The 20,236-nt window shown below is 38.4% G+C and overlaps 1 protein-coding gene across 1 annotated transcript in view; it reads right to left on the bottom strand.

The window, feature by feature from the left end:
• cacna1ha (calcium channel, voltage-dependent, T type, alpha 1H subunit a) overlaps window positions 1-19,951 on the bottom strand; it is a 66,926-nt gene extending 46,975 nt beyond the window's left edge. The window contains exons 1-7 of the mRNA XM_056261610.1: window positions 19,688-19,951; window positions 17,414-17,547; window positions 16,967-17,064; window positions 7,883-8,042; window positions 6,390-6,702; window positions 4,044-4,136; window positions 2,612-3,389 (exon numbers count right to left, since the gene is read on the bottom strand). Of these exons, the coding sequence (XP_056117585.1) occupies window positions 2,612-3,389; window positions 4,044-4,136; window positions 6,390-6,702; window positions 7,883-8,042; window positions 16,967-17,064; window positions 17,414-17,547; window positions 19,688-19,780 (1,669 nt within the window). The 5' untranslated portion in view covers window positions 19,781-19,951. The remainder of the gene's footprint in view (window positions 1-2,611; window positions 3,390-4,043; window positions 4,137-6,389; window positions 6,703-7,882; window positions 8,043-16,966; window positions 17,065-17,413; window positions 17,548-19,687) is intronic.
• Between the last annotated feature and the right edge of the window lie 285 nt (window positions 19,952-20,236).

Raw genomic sequence — 20,236 nt, 5'->3', positions numbered from 1 at the left:
AGGACAGGGTGTGTGTGTTCATTTGTGTGTTCATCTGAGCCTCATTGGTCTGTCACTGCTCGTCAATGTCAGAGACGACCAATCAAATCAAAGTAGGCGGGCTTTATGTTCACAGACGCTGCTGAGCGCGAATTTTAACAGTGCGACACGACCATTTTTTACAGTCTATGGACTCGACGCGTACGGTCAAGTGCGAGATAAGATGTAAGTAGCTAAACTTAACATTTCATATTTTACTTTTTTAGGTCATAAATGTTAAACGAATGACAAAAAATAATCAGGCAAACTAATATAGTTTTGTCTAATTTCGCCATTTTGAACTGAAAATAGGCCTATACACTCATGTAATGTAATAATTAGTTTACAAGAAACATTAACAAAGCCGTTTTCATCATGTTAGGCACAAGATTAATAATGAATGTGTACATATTGAGAATATAATACAAATTGTAGCCTTTAGTAAATTAAAAAAGCTCAGCTTTAGGAGGGTAAGAGAAAGGGAGGAAGAGACTGAGAAAAAAAGGAAGAGTGATGGAGATGAGAAGAGAGGAGGTATTGACAAATAATCTGCCCACTGACATGGTTTTAAAGCTATTTCTTATACCTTTTTTTTGGTCTTCAAACGTCTTGAAATGCACATATCAGAAATAAAAAAATTTGAACCCCCTACCAATCTCAAATTTAGGACCTCTGTGATTATAAAGCCCTGTCTACGGCCCTGTATTAGGCATAAGATCAATAATAAATGTGTAGCCTACATATTGTGAATGCATTTAATAAACTTAATTACCTTTAGTAGCTTTCAGTAAATAAACGCGTCTGAGAAAATGATTCATAGGCAAAATCAACCTATCAGTTGACCCTATGTTTACTTTCTTCACTGACAGACAAAAATGAAAAGCCTATATCAGTCAAAGCTCAGCTTTAGGAGGGGAAGAGACAGGGCAAGAGAAAAACAAAGAGAAAAAAAGTGATGCTGCTGATGATTAGAGAAAAATTGTCAGCTGCCCACTATCCAAGTTTTTTGGCCTTCAGAACATCTTAAAATGCACACATGTAGATCAGAGAAATCAAAATTTTCTCAGGGAAAACCCCGAACCCCTCTATTTGCCCTGCCTCACATTTGGGACCACAGTTATTATAAAACCGTGCCTTTGCATCGTAATGAAAATGGTTAATAGTGATCTTTAGATCCTAAACTAAAGTGTTACCTTTTTTTTATAATTTGTTTAAAAATCATATTGGGGGCTTAGCCCCCCTAAAATGAAAATCCTAGTGACGCCCCTGGTAGTACTATTTAGTATAGTACTGGGACAAAATGTACTGCTCCTGCAGTAAATTTGTCACTTGAACTAATATAAGTGTCATACATTTAAAGGAATAACTGACCAAAAACAAACAAAATAATCTTTTTATATTCCATGTCTTCTGAAGTCATACAATAGTTTTATGTGAGGAACAGGGCATAATTTAAAGCGATAGTTCACTAAAAATTGAAAATGTTGAAAAATCATTTACTGATCATCATGTAACTCTAAACCTGTATGATTTTGAATTATGCTGGAAACCAAGCAGTTTTGTTACCTTTTACTTCCATTGTACTGTATGGACAAAAAACAACAACAACACTGAGACATTTCTCAAAATATCTTCTCTTATGTTCCACAAAAGAAAACAATTCATACACGTTTGGAACGACATAAGGGTGACTAAATGTTGACAGAAGGTACATTTTTGGTGAACTATCCCTTTAAGTAATTTTTCAATGAAAATCTGCACCTCTGCATTTAACAATTTCCCATTATGATTATGAAAGAACCAGTTGCTGCATTTCCAATCAAATCTTTCACATTTTCCAAATCTTTCATAATTTTGAACATTTGCCTGAAGTGCCGTATGAACACATGCCAGCGTCTTGCCTCTTATTCGGTGTCAGACATTCAAAACTTAACCTTTAATGTCAATTTCGACTTAACATTATACAGAAAATTCATCTCAGCCTATAGTGCATAAACTTGTATGTGAATTTTAACTTACTGTTTACTTTCAAGTTTTCTTGAGTGCAAATTAAAAATGTGAACTTAAAATAGTTTTAAAGATATCAAACTAGTGAAATTTCTAAAAACAGATAGATATAAGTAATGTGGATATATGTAGTGTATATGTAAATATGGATTAAATGAGAGCTGTGGTAAAAATGAAGTTATATGGGTTTAAAAATTTAGATTTTTTTTTAAATATTTGGGTGAACTAAATCTTTAATACTACTCAACTATAAATGCCAGCAGTCTGAATCATTGAAAACCAACTGATTGTCCTTCCAGTGACAGAATAAGCCTGCTGCCTCCGTCTAATACGAGGAATCAACGGTTGACGTAGGATTTCAAAGGGCGTGATGGCCACAATCGCTAGTGGAGTGCTGGCTGCCTCCTCACTCCTTTAAAGATTGTGTTAATGACTTTAACATTTGAGGTATTGATTTTCTGTCGCGTTCGTAAAGGGCTGCCAGACAACCACTTCACAGAACGCCTTTCATTATCCTGAAACAGGCTGTGCAGGGTGAGTACAACTGGAACTGCCTAGAAGTGGAAACAATGACTGAAAAACTCACTATGTTCTCCCATGAGCTGGTGCAGCTTCTCAAAGGGATCAATCGCTTCACATCCTGTATTTGCATCCGATTCCCCTCTCCCTTTCCCTGCAGAACTGCTGCCTGTATAGCTGCAGATGAGGGAGGGCAAGATGGTTGGATAGTTCATGCCCCCGTTTAGTCGTCCGAGTGCCGGCACGCCCACCGTGGCGCTCGTTCGCCCTTGTGGGGCCTCGTGAAAGTCACCTTGATAAATGCTGTGCACTGACTGAGTCCTGGAAGAAAGATTGTGCATGCCGGTTGGCTGAGAGGACACAGTCAGTTGCGGCCCCGTTGCGATAGACCTCATTTCCAGAGCCTCGCCGCACCCAGTAGAGACCACAGGACTGGGGCTGCCATTGCTGAGGTGACAGTGCTGTCGTTGGTGCTGTTGGATGAGGTTGTGGATGGAACGGACCCAGTTCCCGCCACCCCTGTGCCTGCTGTGACCGTTGACCCCGCCGCCAGTGCCTCCTCCTCCACTCAGCACGCTGTTGGGGTTCACCTTCTTTCTGCGCTTGCTCTGCCAGTTGTTGTAGATGCGGGAAGCGCGGCGCTTCACCTTGCGGTACAGGTGGCTGATGTACCTGAGCATCTCCTCGTAGCAGCTCCCCGGCTCAGAGTAGCTGGCAAGGGTGCTGTCGTTGGAGAGGTAGCATGCTCGCTGCTCCTGCATCAGCTGGTTCTCACGCTGCTTTGTTTCTGAGAACTGGGTTGCTATTACAACCAGGCACAGGTTGATCATGAAGAAGGAACCCACCTGAGGGACACAAAGGTCACTGTAGTTTACCATCATGAACATGAGAAGTCTCCTTAATGCCTGTTTTACACCTCACATGTAGGTGCACATACACCACAGTTCAAAGGTTTGGGGTCACCTTATGCTGTCTCTTATGCTGATTAACAGTAATATTTAATATTTTTTTAATATATTTCAAAATGTAATTATTCCTGTGATGTCAAAGCTGAATTTTGAAAAATGAAAAATAATTCATCATCATTTTTTTTTGTCATAATAATTATAATGCCGATATTATTTCAGTATACAAATATTATTAGGCATTTTAGGCATGTATATAACAAAACAGGCGGAACAAGAGTATTTAATTGCTCTAGAAAATAACATTGGTGCCCCCAAACAGTTAACCTGGCATTAACAAGCGGGTTTTTTTCTCTTTTTGTTTTTTTTAGGGGGGGGGGCATCATAAAGGAATTATGCTTAGGGCACCAAAATGGATAGCAGCGGCACTGGGACCAGGGTTGAGGAACATTTCATTTCCTGAAATGTTATACCTGTTAAATTTGTATGAATTGTAATTCAGTTAATTTGACTTTCCTGTTATTGCACTCGATTCATGTATGCGGTGTGAAACAGGCCGACATTATGAAATACTTTCAATTAAAGTATACTTACTATAATAAGCAATATAAAATATATAAAATTGTAAAAGGAGTGGGCATCCATAACGTAATACATGATGTCCACCCATCCTTCCAAAGTAATAACCTGCAAAAAACAGAAGAGAAATTAAGAGAAATGCTGTGAGCTGGAAGATTCAAGTGAACATTATATTGAGCTTGGCTCAGCACAATAGCAGTCTCAGGGGCCTGGCACACATTTCCAACTGTGCAGATGGCTGATGGCTCAAACACTGAGTTTTGAGAGTTTGTCTGGGGAATGGAAAGCCTGCAAGTTTATTGTATTTTTTTTTCCGGCATGTTTTTGAAAATAATAATTGAGTTCAAACACATTCAAATGTAGAGTCCATACACAATGACCTGAGGTAAAGTTTCAATAAATTACCTTACCTCAGATTAAGACATGTCTATTTTTTTTTTTTATCTTGAACACTGCTAGACATTAAAGCTCTTGAAAAAGAGTTGTTTCTTCTCAGGGATTAATTTTGAATGTGTTTTTTATAGATAAAGACATATAATTCAAAGAGAAATGTAGCAAAGTCTTCATGGTGCAGAGTGATGCCAGAGGTCTGATTGTTAGTTTGATTGCAGTAAAAGTAGTAGCGCAGGGTTACGTCTATTAGCATTGAGTCATTTGCTTTGGAAGCTCTGCGCCTGCAGCACTGCATTTCATTCCCATCCAGCTGTATCATTTAGCATTAGACCTCATGTGTGAACCCCCGTTTTTCTCATTCTTTCTATGCTGTCTAACAAGAGACAAATTTCTGTTGTTCACATAAAAAAAATAACATGAATCTTCTTTCCTGATTTCCGCAGTGGATCCACACAGTTGGCTTTAAAATAGCTGATTCAAAACTTAGCCACATTTACATTTAGTAAATGGGACTGTACTGCTAGACACACAATTTTACATAATTTATTATAGCCTCTTTTTACATACTATACACAGCCAGGCATAATTTCAAAATATTGCTTGAGAGTCCATTTGGGCTCAGGATTTTTTGGATGCCAGACTAACAAAAACTTGTTACTTGGATTGTTTTCAGCTGGTCATAGCACTAATATCCTTGAATATTTCCTTATGTGGCAGGTGTTTAATTTTACATTTTTTTAAAATAAAACTGCAGGCTTATAGCTAAGTCAAATTTCAAAGATAGCAAGTCAAATTTTATTTTATGCATTCCAAACACACACAATTAACTAATATTTTCAAACTTTTAACATTTAGCAAAATATCTGCCAAATTACAAATAGACAGTAAAATATTTGCTCACAAGTGAAATCTACCTTGAATTTCATTTATTGTCTTTATATAAACTGATATAAATCCATTTTCACACAATAAATATTAAATCCTAAAATATTATTCATGTTACAATTCATGACTCCATTTTTAAAATGTAAAACCAATTTTTTTTAATGATCGATTTTTATTTTTGAAGACTGTAGTCTGGATCTGGAACAACTTTAAAACAAATATAGTTTCTATAGTTTCTAAAAAGAAATCAAAAATAAATTATGGCATGGTATGTGTAAGTTTAATTTAACAGTAACCATTATATAAGATTAAGCTTATCTGCATAAAAGGGAATAACCTGCTCTCGGGGGTGTCATCTTACGAGTACAATCCAGATCTTTTTACAATCTCATATTGACACAGATGAAAAGGCCCTCTTTTATAATTGCATAACCTTTACTGTCATTATAGCCCAGCCAAAAGGGACGCCATGTGACTGACCCACTTGTAATGATCGGACAAATGAGACCCGACATTAATTTCCATAGAATGGGTCTCGTTGTATGTCCGTACGGTGGGCCCTCCACCAAGGGCATGACTGCGCATATTAAAATACTCTTTAACAGAGGTCTGTGCCATCAGTCCGTCTGTGGTGATTCAACTCTGCTGATGAGGATGGATTGAAAGTACTGATGAGTTAATATGCAGCGTGACGCTTATTCTTTTCTTATTTAATTTCCACAGGCTGTGATACAAGATATCACTTTCCCATCGAAAAATCTCATCACTTTGCAGAGCTCCTTCCGAGAAAGGGGCAGAAATGACTAAAACAGACATTTGCTCAGTGGAGATTCAATTATTTGGTGTGGTTGGAGCGTGCTTAACAAGACTTTGTCCTTTCAAGAAGAAAATCGAGCAATAAAAAGTTGTAAAAAGCCTCATCTATCTTTGGAATAACTAGGGCCTTTGACTTCAGGGAAAAGAACAATGATGCTAACTAATGCATTTCCATTCCCACAGCGTCCAACAAAAAGACTATCAGTGATGTGAAAAAAAGATCTGGATTACAGAACTGAACAGAACACCATTTCAAGAGGAACGTACCTGGAATATCGCAATCCAGGCATATCCAATATTATCAAAGTTCACTGCCCCTTTGTGCGGGTTGAGCTCCCCGGCCTCACACACACTGTAATACTGGTTCCAGTTAACACAGCTGTTTTTGCTGGTCCCATCCAGGCCCGAGTAGGCATGTCCCGGTGGAGATGCATTTAAAGTGCACTCAACACCCTCCTTGAGGCGGGGCACCTCACTGCAGCGCAGCATGCCGTTCTCCTTATTGGCGGAGCAGATGAAGGGGTTGTCCTCACCGTCTTCATTCATGTAGTATGGACTCATGAATGACAGATTATAAAGGCTGTGGAAACACATGAAAAACAATGTGAAATATATATATATAACAGACTGTAACTGACACATTATATGCTCAGAGACCACAGCTTCTTCCTTATCTTTTCATTAGTCATTTACTGTACATGAGACTGAGGACCCCTGCAGAACCCCAGGACTGCGTGCCATGGTCAAGAAGTCTCTTAAAATATCAGATATTTGACCTTTTTATGAGAAGGCAAGGTTGGTTCAGGTTGTAAAATGTCATGTGGTGCGATTCCCCCAAAATGGTATCATATTCATGAATTAAATGTTAACTTGAAAATTGTCTAAACATTGTTCAAAACCATCTGAAACCAACCGGACACAAAGAATACATTTCTACAAACTTGGAAAATGTGTTTTAAATCAGAAAATTTTAAAATTGCTATTATTATTTTATATGCACATCATTGGGGACCCTGGAGCCCCCAAGCATATAACAAATTAAATTTAAAACAGAACATGACGGTCAAACATTGTTATTAAAACAATATATACTCTGATGCCATGGAAGGCCTGGGAATATCATGTCACAAATGGTACTGCTAAGAAAAAATTAAATCAACTGAATGCATGTAAGGGCTGAACCGGGCCAAAACTCTGCTTTTACCGCCATCATATGCAGTGCTTGATATAATTTAATCTCAATAAAATGAAAATAAACTTTCAGCAAAAACACTTCAGAACAGGACATTTCACTAGCTCATATTTCATGCTAAATAAGAACTGGCAGATGAAAATGTTTGTGTAATGGCCCCTTGAATCACAGGGGCCATTACACAAACACATGCACTTACAGAGCACCAATTTGTCCCATTACATCAAAATATGCGATTTATAATTTAATCCATTTTGACGACTGCAGTCTGTACTCATCAATGCCTCTAAATACTTTTTTTTATGTAATGTTGTTTTACTCTTGTACCTTTGTTGGATGTGTGTGTACCTTCAGTGCTCGGGGACCAATGCTCGGCACTGATTTGACACCAGGGTGCAATGTTCAGTTTACAAGACTGTCAGTGGCTGAAATGCCATTGCTGCTGGCAACAGTTGGCTGCCACTTTGGATCATGTTGATAGCGCTGACATGCTCCCAGCGGAGAGAGGGTAAAAGAGGAGAAGAGGGGAAGAAGGCTGCCGGTTAGATAAGAGCAGGACAGTACTTACGTTTTCACGTCAGCTGGCATGAAACACCGATTCCTAAGAAGTCCAGCCCACAGCTGCACCCCGACAATGCCGAATATAAAGAAGACAAAAAAGCACAGCAGGAGGACGTTGCCTAACATAGGCAGAGTATCAAGAAGCAGAGTCACCAGTATTCTCATACCTGAAATACAAAGGCACAAGAGAACACAAACGCAACAGCATTTTAATTATCCTGTGCTAACTCCATACTGCTTTTATGGTTTGTATAACATCCTATGCTTTATTTTTGAAAGTACCAGTGTAAATTGTGGATAGACCAGTGTATGGATTAATCAGATAATGGGTGCTTCTCAATACTCAAATTGATACTTCCTTGTTTCCTCGCTCCTACGTCCTCAAACCTGTGACTGGAATCCAATCGAACTCAGCCATCTTGAAGGACATCTCAATTCTCTAATTACACCGCAAGGAACGAGGAACGAGGAAGTTTCGCGAGGATTCATGAGCAAGGATAGATGATGATGATATTTTATTTTATTAACATTAATGACACAGACGGAGAATATTAGGCTGCTGTCACTTTAAGCCCGAATGCACGGACCGAATATATTGACACACATCCGGTTTCTTTCTCAACTGTTCACTTATGACATTACTGGAAGAATACTTGCCCATTTTGATATCATTTTGTGTGTATGTGTCCGTTCAAGCTTAAGTAAACGCAAAAGAGGAATCATTTAGGTGTTCAAGCGCTGCCTGAAATGAGTCTCCCTCTCTCTCTCGCTCTCCCTCACTTTCTCTCTCTCTGCGTGCACACGCTTCGAGTGTGTGAGGCTGTGCGCACAGATAACAGCGCGCGTGGGCCGATTATTGCCTCTTCTTCCACATTTAAATCGTTTGAATGTGTGCATGCGTGCATATATATATATATACACTCACCGGCCACTTTATTAGGTACCCCATGCTAGTAACGGGTTGGACCCCCTTTTGCCTTCAGAACTGCCTCAATTCTTCGTGGCATAGATTCAACAAGGTGCTGGAAGCATTCCTCAGGGAGTTTGGTCCATATTGACATGATGGCATCACACAGTTGCCGCAGATTTGTCGGCTGCACATCCATGATGCGAATCTCCCGTTCCACCACATCCCAAAGATGCTCTATTGGGTTGAGATCTGGTGACTGTGGAGGCCATTTTAGTACAGTGAACTCATTGTCATGTTCAAGAAACCAATTTGAAATGATTAGAGCTTTGTGACATGGTGGAAGTAGCCATCAGAGGATGGGTACATGGTGGCCATAAAGGGATGGACATGGTCAGAAACAATGCTCAGGTAGGCCGTGGCATTTAAACGATGCCCAATTGGCACTAAGGGGCCTAAAGTGTGCCAGGAAAACATCCCCCACACCATTACACCACCACCACTAGCCTGCACAGTGGTAACAAGGCATGATGGTTCCATGTTCTCATTCTGTTTACGCCAAATTCTGACTCTAACATCTGAATGTCTCAACAGAAATCGAGACTCATCAGACCAGGCAACATTTTTCCAGTCTTCAACTGTTCAATTTTGGTGAGCTCTTGCAAATTGTAGCCTCTTTTTCTTATTTGTAGTGGAGATGAGTGGTACCCGGTGGAGTCTTCTGCTGTTGTAGCCCATCCGCCTCAAGGTTGTGGGTGTTGTGGCTTCACAAATGCTTTGCTGCATACCTCGGTTGTAACGAGTGGTTATTTCAGTCACTGTTGCCCTTCTATCAGCTCGAACCAGTCTGGCCATTCTCCTCTGACCTCTGGCATCAACAAGGCATTTCCGCCCACAGAACTGCCGCTCACTGGATGTTTTTTCTTTTTCGTACCATTCTCTGTAAACCCTAGAGATGGTTGTGCGTGAAAATCCCAGTAGATTAGCAGTTTCTGAAATACTCAGACCAGCCCTTCTGGCACCAACAATCATGCCACGTTCAAAGTCACTCAAATCAACTTTCTTCCCCATACTGATGCTCGGTTTGAACTGCAGGAGATTGTCTTGACCATGTCTACATGCCTAAATGCACTGAGTTGCCGCCATGTGATTGGCTGCTTAGAAATTAAGTGTTAACGAGCAGTTGGACAGGTGTACCTAATAAAGTGGCCGGTGAGTGTATATATATATATATATATATATATATATATATATATATATATTAAACATAGGGGCAGTTCTGCCACGTCACGTAAGTCAAGCTCGCATTAGCTGACTCTCAGCTGATACACGTCTACAGTATAGGAATACAACGCCTATCACTCACTGTATGCATATATAAGCTCCTTCAGTATTATCAGCAGCTATCACGTTTCTCAGGAGCGAATTACCCTCCATCCATCCCCAGCTCCTCCTCTCGTCAGTCAGGATTTGGCATTCTGATTCCCCTTGAATCAGAATAAATTCTCGAATCATGTTGTGTACTTTAAAATCTTGAATTAATGATATCTGCAATACATTCATGTTGGTTCTGTTCCGTTTACCCTTAGAGGGGTTATTGCTGCTGTCCCTGCTCTTATCCATGCTAGGCTGCATGGATGCGCAGGGAGTTCTCGCCCAGAACAGAACCATACCGCCAATCCTAACTGTATGCTAATTGTCAATCGTATTTGACGATAGTGGTCCTGACAGAAATATATATATATATATATATATATATATATTCATATATATGGCTTGCAAAATGATGTATGTGACCTTGTGAATAAATAAGAATGGTGCATAGGGTGGTGAGTACTTATTTGTTTGGCCATAGGTTGATTAGGATCCGTAATTTCCTGACTTTTTTTCTCCTGACTTCCGGTGTTATGACCTTGAAGTGCCATATCGAGGGACGTAACTCCTTGGTCCATAAATGTGAGCGCGTGAGCTGTTATTGGGTTTAATTTCGGGGTTGAGGACGCCATGTTTAGCCTAATAGCAGTGAGGAATATCACATTGAATTTGGTTTTCGTTCCACTTTTGGAGTACGGTACAGATGTTTTCTTGTGGAGATGTGTACATATGGACCTCTGATGTCTAGGCCCTGCTATTTTGCTTATGGTTTATTTTAGTTTTATTATGTATACTTTTTTTAGTTTTGTATTGTTTTTTTTGGCTTTGTGTTTATGTTGTACTCTTGTATTTGGTTTAAGTGTGTGATTTTAAAACCTGGGATAAGGCTGAGCCCACCGCTAAGGTTTATTTTGTGTTATTGTTCAAAGGGGAGTTTTTGATTGATTTCTCTGTGTTCCAGGAGCCAGCCTGAGTGGGAGTATCTGTCCTCTGGGGTCATCAGGGTCTTCCCCTTTTTTCACTGCTTGGGGGCTTGAAGTTTTATTCACTGCATGGACATCGAGATGAAGTTTATTCATCGAGTGACATCGTGTGACTTGTATTGTTCACCGCATTTATTTCAAGTTACATGTTAGTGATTTAGTGATATCAGTGCATGTGCCCATAAAACTGTGGGTTGTGGTCCGATGACTCTTTGCTTCTTTCCCTTCCCACAGGCTTAGTATAACCTATAATATTTTAAGTGCTGGGTTGTGGTTTTAATATTTTGGCATACGTTTCGGAACTCCAAAATGGGATTTTAACATTTAAATTAATGTTAAATGATCTTTTTGTAAGTCCCGGTGGCATAGTCGGGAGTTAAGTGTGACCTTTTGATACAGCTCGGTTACATGTAGCTAACTTGAATTTAATGAATTTATTGCCTGAAAGAGTCATTTTGCATTTAGTGAATGAACAAATTCAAATTTACAAAACAAAGTAATGTTACTTAGGACATTTTTTTAAAAACAATAGTTAAGAGAGCCTAAAACATTTTTTTACAGTAGTGTAATGTAAATCAAATGGCAAACCTTCCCTCGGTTTCACAGACAAGGCTTACTGTAAGCTAGTCCCAGACTAAAATGCATGTTTGAGCTGTTTTAACTGAAAGCAACTTGCACTGACATATCTTAAAATAAAATGCCATTGTTTTGTCTCAAGATGCACACCAGTAAAGATTTTTTCTAAGGCACGTTTATTAAAGCTACTTAAATGCCTTAATTGAACTAAGACCTAAACCTGGCTTGATCTAAGCCCTGTCTGTGAAACCGGGCCCTTATGTTGTAGAATGACACCTTTAACCTAAATTGGTCCCACTTGTAATAATGCTCGACAGAGCAGACAAATTGCATATTTTAAGTGTTCTGCTGAGGGACCGGAGGGACTGACTGAGTCTAACATTAATGGAAAATTAAGACCACTGAACAAAAACCCATTCCAAATCTATTCCCACAACCACTGATAAAAGCTAACCACTACTCAGAACACAGTAGCAACCACATAGCAAGACCCTAGCAATCACATAGCAATGTGCTAACAACCAGTCAGAACACATTAGCAACCCACCCACAACACCTTAGCTACCAAGTAGCAATGCCCTGGGAACACCCTACAGTATCATTGTTTTGCAGGCAAGGAACACTCACATTTTCTTGAGAGTGGATGGAGAATTCTAGTGTAGTGCTGAGAATTACCATAATAGGAAAAGCTTAAGGAATGTATTTCACATGCTAGTATAAACTCACACCAGAACTTTCAGGCAGTTTAATATTACACTGTCCTAAAGAATACAAACAATGGCTGTCAAATTTAGCACATTAACGTATGCGTTTAATTAAACTCTAATGTTGTTATTTTTATTACACACAGTTAACACATTAAATCTGACAGTATAACGGCTTTATTCTATTCTTTTATTTATTTTTATTTATTTATTTATTTAACATGGACATACAATTACATTGGACGAACCATATGCATTTGTTTAAGTGTTTTAGCACAAATGCTAATTTTCAACACCTGTCCACGGGAGGCTTTTGGAAATAAAATACAACAAGACTAGTATGCAAAATAATACTAAAACTACTAACAGAGAAGAATAGCTGAAAATATACCATATAATTACAGACAAAAGAAAAAACAAATTGCATACATAAATTATAAAGCAGAAGCATCAGAGTCAGAGATTTGTTATTCGTGCGAGCACTGCTGTTTAGTTTTTAGCCATTGTTTAAGTCCTCTGTTAAAAGCTTTGCCATCGGTCTCTAGTTTTAAATCAGTAGGCAAAGCATTCCAGAATTTTGGCCCCTTTACTGAGAAGGCAGACTGACCAAAAGAGGTCTTACACTTTGGGACTAAACAGTCACCTCTGATAGTGGCTCGTGTGTTCGCCCCCTGAGAGCTTTGGCGTCTACTGATTAATATAGAAAACTGCGGTGAAACATGATTATTTAGACATTTGAAAACCAATTTAATATAGTTAAAATCAATAAAACTGTCAAAACCAAGAAGCTTATGCTTTCTTAGAACATCACAATGATGCCATCTCATGGGTTTCCGGTCCATGATTTTTATTGCCTGTTTGTAGAGTGAGAAAATCGGTATTAATTTATTTGGTGAGATTTGTGACCATGATGTGACGCAATATGATAGGTGTGAAAATATCATTGCATGCATAATTATATAGTTTTGCAGTGTGACAGGATAAATCCCTTCTTATAAACCGAAAACAATTTATTCTAAATTCTGTGATTACTAAAAAGAGCAAAAGTATTTATGTTAGAATTGATTAAAAATTAATTAATGATTAGTATAATTAATTCAAGGGTTTTATTAATTGTCTCTCCTGGGTGAACTATCAAAAAAAAAAAAAAAAATTAGATACAGGTATCTATGGATACAGGTCCATAAAGTTATTTCATCATTGAATAATATGCAGATGATATTTTTGTGCAAGTGAGACAATCTCTGTAGTGCACATATATTTTGCTGCAATTGAAAGATAAAATGTCCATGTTATCTATTTTTTGTGAGATTATGTGAAATTAATTACAATCAAATATATTAATTAATTTACAGCCCTGACAAAGAACAAACCAAAGAGCAAAAGAACAGGCACGGATCCATATGTAATTCAGTTGTGTCACATGGCCCAGTGATCAGACAGACCGGTGTGTAAAAAACTGTCAGAATGGATAAGCCAGAGAGCATCAACCTTCAGCATATTTCATGCAGAATGCATAACATGTTACCTACAGGTACTCATTCTCATTTAAGATGAAACAGTCCTGTATATCACTCTGCTTTCTTGAGATGACACAATGGTGAAAAGCAGCAAAAAGACACTGCATTGCTCTCTCAAATGCGCATAAAAACATCAGCAAACATCATTGAGAGAAGTGCCCCAGGAGAGAAGCGATTCATCCGGTGGATCGTGTGACTAATGTGTTTGATGTGGGTGTGTGTGGCTGATGTAATTTAAGTGTATGATATATGGGGAGGAGAAGGCTTTAAATGGGCCTGGCTGAGTGTGAACATCCTCTCGATGGCCTGCATCCCTCCCACCAAAGACAGCATGGAGCCACAGCGTCGCTCGGACACTGTAATGAGCCCCCTAGAGAAAAGCCTGGTCCAGTGGAAGAGGATGAACATGCTAACTCGCTCTCTGGTAAACAGATAGAGGGGAGATAGAGAATCGCTCTGCCAAGCATTTCTAGCTTGGTATTTGAATTACGGCTTCAGGTGTGAGATGGCATGTCGGCAATAACAAAACAACGGAGACGCACACATGCACTCAAACTAACATCCACAATTCGCGAATAGTAATATCATTGCATACTAAAAGCACTCCTGCTGGCGGCAACACTCCGCCGAGACAAATAAATCACGGTATCTCGTCTTCCATCTGGGCAACAGCAAAGTCATTAAAGCTGATGTGGTTGATCAGACTTACTCATACTTAAAATCTACAGCTCCAGGGGTGTGTCTCAATCCACCCCCTAGTTTAGTAGTGAGTGCACTGCCCAGGGAAAATTGAAATTCAAGTGGACTAAAAGTTTGCTCCCTAAAAACACTGTAAAGAAACAAATTGGGGGTTAGTTTTGTTGCAGTGTTTTAAAACATTTTATATAAAGTATGCTGTCAAGATTTTTAAGTCTATATACCACACCTATACATATATACCTATAAGTCTATATACATTTGTTTGTTCTGAAAGAAATTTATACTTTTATTCAGCAAGGATGCATTAAATTGAACAAAAACTACTTCAAATAAAGGCTGTTCTTTTGAGCATTCTATTCAATGTAAATGTATCAGGGTTTCCACAAAAATATTAAGCAGAACGACTGTTTTCAACATTGATAATTAGTAAGGGATAATACATTGCTAACTGTGCATTAAACGATTTTAATGCACACCGTGGAGGCAAAGAACCACCCGAAGCAAAGCGGAGTGCATTCAAATCATTTAATTCACAGCTAGCCGTGGATTATCCTGCTTATAGACCTTATTAACAGCAGCGCCATCTTAGATATTTAACGGGAATGAAAGCGAGGCTGTGAGGGATAGACATACATCTCTTCAGTGCGTTGTACTGTTATTTAATGGGCTTTTGGATTGTTCTGCTGATGAAACACTGCAAAAATATCTTTCCAAGACAATCTAACTCCATAACATGAGCTGTGGAAAATGATAAGTGATCTAGGAGCTTTATACAACGTTTTACAGTGGATGCCAATGAAAACATGGCAAGTCTATCTCTCACAGCCTCGCTTCCATACCTGTCATGGCGCTGCTCGAAATAAGGTCTATACCATGGTCATTTGCATGCAGCACTGACAAGTTAAAGCTGTCATTGATGTTTGCAGTGCTAAATTTGACTGGAAGGGTTAAAATGGTGGTTAGGTTCATCAGCTACGACTGGTAAGATCTTGCATTCGTTCCATTTTAAATCAGACAAAGATAAAGTAGTGCAGTAAGGTTAGCTTTATTTGAACGAATTAGCCTATCGAGAGAGAGAGAGAGAGAGAGAGAGAGAGAGAGAGAGAGAGAGAGAGAGAGAGAGAGAGAGAGAGAGAGAGAGAGAGAGAGAGAGAGAGAGAGAGTTGGTGTGTGAATTACCTGTGTCTGTTCAGTGTCTCTCTAGCAATGAAGCTGTGAGTTGAATTACTCCAATCTCCACTCTCTGAGTGTGAGTCAATGACGTATGTGTGTGTTTGCTTCAATGAAAGCAGCGCATTAATATAGAATGCTGATTAAACTGACTTGAAACTAGCTGTGCATTTTATTGCACAGCCAATCAAGAATTTAGTATTCAGACAGACAATGGTATAATACCATTGGAGTAATGACTGGAGTAATGACGCTGAAAATTCAGCTTTACCATCACTAAATTACATTTTATTAATAATAATAATAATAAGTAATTAAATTAAAATAGTTCATAATATTACTGTTTTACTGTATTTTTGATCAAATAAATGCAGTCTTGGAAAGCATAAGAGATGCTTCTTTCAGAAACATTAAAAAAAATCTAACCATTCCCAAAGTATTAAATGGTACTGTCAATATATGTATAGGACACTTGCCTTTGTAAAAGTCTGTTAACAGTAAACAAAGGCAAAGGGGACACAATTGTAATTTTATTTTCCCTTAGACTTATGGCACACATTATGGGACTAACAGTTTTTTCTTATAGGATCTAGGAGATCAAATATAACTGTCAGTCCATCACACAGAGGCTCATTACTAAAAGAAATACGGCTCTCGTTTGTGGGACATGTTCTGCTGGGTAATTCATAGACTAGTGTGTTCTGTAAGTTGTCTTTCCTGCACACAGGCTCATCACGTGATTGGCTGAGATGATCTCTGCTTCACATGTCATAGATCAGGCAGCTGTTTTCTCCTTTCATTACAGATGAAATGACACATAACAATGTCTTTGAGAGGCAGGTAGCATCAGCAGCCAAAGATCAGCCTGCTGGAAAAACCAGGTCATAGCAGCCTCAGGTGGTTAAAGCTGGTTTCTGGAATATAATAGCTAGTTTGTTGCTGTCAAGAAAAAATATTCTCCTGGAAATATACAAATTGCTAGCCGTATTCGCTGAGCCGTAAATGTCATGTGATTAATCACCTTGGATCCCCAGCAGCTCAGCCAAGGTGACCCAGTCGACTTAACCTGATTGATCAATATGTTTAAACCACCTTGAACCAATCAATGACCATAAATGCATAATTTTATCAGGATTTTCCAGCATGAAAGACACTTACTAGGCACTCTGTTGATGGCTCGCAGGGGCCTGAGCACTCGCACAGTCCGGATGGCTGACAGGCTGGCGTTATGACCGTCCAGTGAATACTCCATCATCCTGGAGGAAGCAGAGTAGAGGAAACGTACTGCAAGAGTCAGACACTAAAGGTCAATCTCTATAACCTTTCTTTTTGTCGATCTTACGTGAGGATAATGAAAGAAAAGTGGTTTTAAAAAAGAAGACTTGATGCGTTCATCACTCGTGTCAATTCAAAGGTCAGTTTAAACAACAAGGGGAATGTTTTTTAAATGGTTAATGAATCGTTGCGCTGGGAAATCTCACAGTAATTCTATTTCACAACTTACGGCCTGTAAATCGAGCAGCGGGTCCCTCTTGACCAGCTTTACAGTGGTGATAATGGCTAAATGCACGAGTGAGAAGTGAGAAAAGAGACAGGTTTCCTCACCCTGCCATGACAATGAAGAAGTCCAGCCGATTCCATGTGTCGCCAAGATAACACTTTGATCCAAAAATCCCAAGGGCTATCATTTTGATGACCATCTCCACAGCAAAGAAGGCAAAGATGCAGTCATCAAATGCCTGAGGACAAAAACCACAGTATTTTCAATCATATAGAAGGACAGACATTTTACGGAGGAGGCAGAGCATGAGATGGGGGCAAACTATCATATTTCAATGCTTTTGGAATTGCGTGCAACATTTTTGCTCTGTGAAAGAACGCAAAAGCATTGAAATATAATTTTTTCCTCTCATCCATTTTTTCACCATCACCATGTCGCTTTAGGGCCTCTGTACAGGCTAAGAACTTCAAAAATGTGTGTATATAAATTTGGGCACCATTTGAGATTTTACAGGGAGAGAGTGAGAAGATCAGCTATGATTCATGTTATGTAGTATTTTAAGCTCTGGCCTCAGCTGACCCGATCTCCGAAATCCTGCCGATGCTGATGTCAGACTCTTCTGGACATAAAATTTTCCCACAGTACCATATATACAGCCCAGCTCACTTTGGTGGGAGCGTGGGCAGGATTACAGAGAATTACAAAACTAAGGAAGCAAAATGCTTCAGTCTCTGATATCTGGCAAAGGTTCCAGTGAACCCTGAACCAGTGTGTGCCACAAAACATGGGCTTAACGCCAAGTCTATGGTGGGTGGGACAGTCATAAAACCAGACATTGGACACAAAAATTATAAAAAAATAAACAGATAAAATAAAGGGTAAAGAATCGTTTTAAGACTAAAATGTGAATTCTGAAGTATTGTGGCCCCAAAAAATATTTTGGACATCCACACCTTATACCATGGTCTGGGTGAATACTCGATTCTGATTGGCTGCAGGGTGTCTATTAAAAAGTGATAGAGGACACCTAGTAAAGGAGTTCTGGTGAAACTGACTGTTTACCGTTCGAAATTAATAAATAAATGCGCTGGCTACATCACATCAGCTGTGAGTAACCATAGCAACAGGCAGTCAAAGAGAATCCGTTTACAATTTATTGTATCAAAACAAACATCTAGTTAGCCGTTATACATACTAATACAACAATGAGCGACTTTATTTCTTTTAACCTTTTAGGAGAATATGACATAAAATACGTTAACTTTCTGTCTCGTAAGTTAGCTAAACTGAAGGGTTCTACGGGCTGAGCGGACTATAAATATCTCCGGTTGCTAAATAAACCGTCAAGGGTAACCAGGGAAACCAAGTTATTGTTTGTAAAAACTTCAGATTTCGATTGTAAAACTAATTAAAATATAAACTAATGTTTTAAAAATGTGTTATTTGGTAAGTGACCATGGTATAAGCGGGTTAATGCCCTTCGAGGTGTCCATTGTATAGGTATTAATGAACTTCGGCGGAGGCAACCGTCGCACGCACGCCTCGCCGTCGTCCATTATTAATACCTGACAATTGACACCTCGTCGGGCATTAGCCCTTTCATAATCCACACCAGTGTTATTTTAGATACTATTATAGATTTTATTAATATTCTGAATACCTTTTTATGACATTTTTATTTTATTTTAAAGTTTTAGTAATTTTGTTGTGTATTTTTGCTTCTTTTTTTTAATATGTCCATATAGTTTTTGATATTTTTTTTTCAGTTTTAGTTATTTTAGTACATAAAGTTGAACTAGATGTTTATGTTAACGTTGCCTTGCCAACTAACTGAAATAAAAGTTTTTTATATTTTTTAATTTTAATAAAAAAGACAAAAAAAGTAGTATTGCTTTAGCATTAGTTGATTAACTATACCCTACACATAAAATCCATGAATCTCATGCAGACAAGGAAAGGTTGTTAGGTTTCAAATGATGAAAAATATGGATAAAACGATTAAAGACAAACAAATTAAACATGGACCATGTTAGTCTAACATGTGATGAACAATGGCTGTTATTCTAGGACGCCTGTTTGATCTTCATACATCCACTAAAAATCACATTGCAACTAGTTTGATTTATCAAAGTAATAGCTCAGAAAAGTGAAGCTAGTTCTGAGAAAAGCTCTAACGACATTTGTTTGCAGAGGCCATTTGACTGGATGCTATTTTGTGTAATTTAATATCTACAGTATATATATATATATATACAATTCAATATACTTTCAATCCAAAACTTTCATGGAATACTATCTTTGAATGATGTTTGAGGGAACATTATCATATAATGAGCTTTCAGAGTCCATCTCTCATAGTGCATTGGAGCAAAACTTACCTGCAAGATGATACACCACTCAGACTGGCACTTGAGGTCCTCACATGGCTGGAACATGCCCAGAGTCACACAGTTCAACAGAATCACCAGCATGCTCACATGCTCAAACCATGTGCACAAGAGTCAAGGAAACATATCACAGATATCATATAGTCATGGTTTCTGAATTGTGTTTAGCTAATTGCAAAGAAATATTTCTCTATGGAACATAAAGATACATAGATAGTAAACACCAATATTGATTTTATTGATCCCTTAGTTAGAGAAAATGAGTTTAACAAATTAGAGCAAACAACACTACGGATTTGCAAAAAATGTCAAGGACATTATTCCAAAACGTTCCTTCCTTCTGACTGAATTTTAATTAAACTTCTAAAGCATGATTAAGGAGTGCAAAGCCTATTATTTACACATTTTTCTCTTTTAATTGTAGATGAAATGAAAATAAAGTACATTTAGTAAAAAGGTCTGGAGGTGAATTAAAAGTTTAACAAGCAAATAAAAAGCCAAGATATGTTGTAAAAGATTTGCTTATATATTGAGAGATCA

The sequence above is a fragment of the Rhinichthys klamathensis genome, unplaced genomic scaffold (assembly GCF_029890125.1).
Source record: "Rhinichthys klamathensis goyatoka isolate OS25496 unplaced genomic scaffold, OSU_Roscu_1.1 h1tg000184l_1, whole genome shotgun sequence".
Taxonomy (NCBI): Eukaryota; Metazoa; Chordata; class Actinopteri; order Cypriniformes; family Leuciscidae; genus Rhinichthys; species Rhinichthys klamathensis.
The sequence above is the reverse complement of the archived record's forward strand: the minus strand, read 5'-3'. Positions and strand labels throughout refer to the sequence as shown.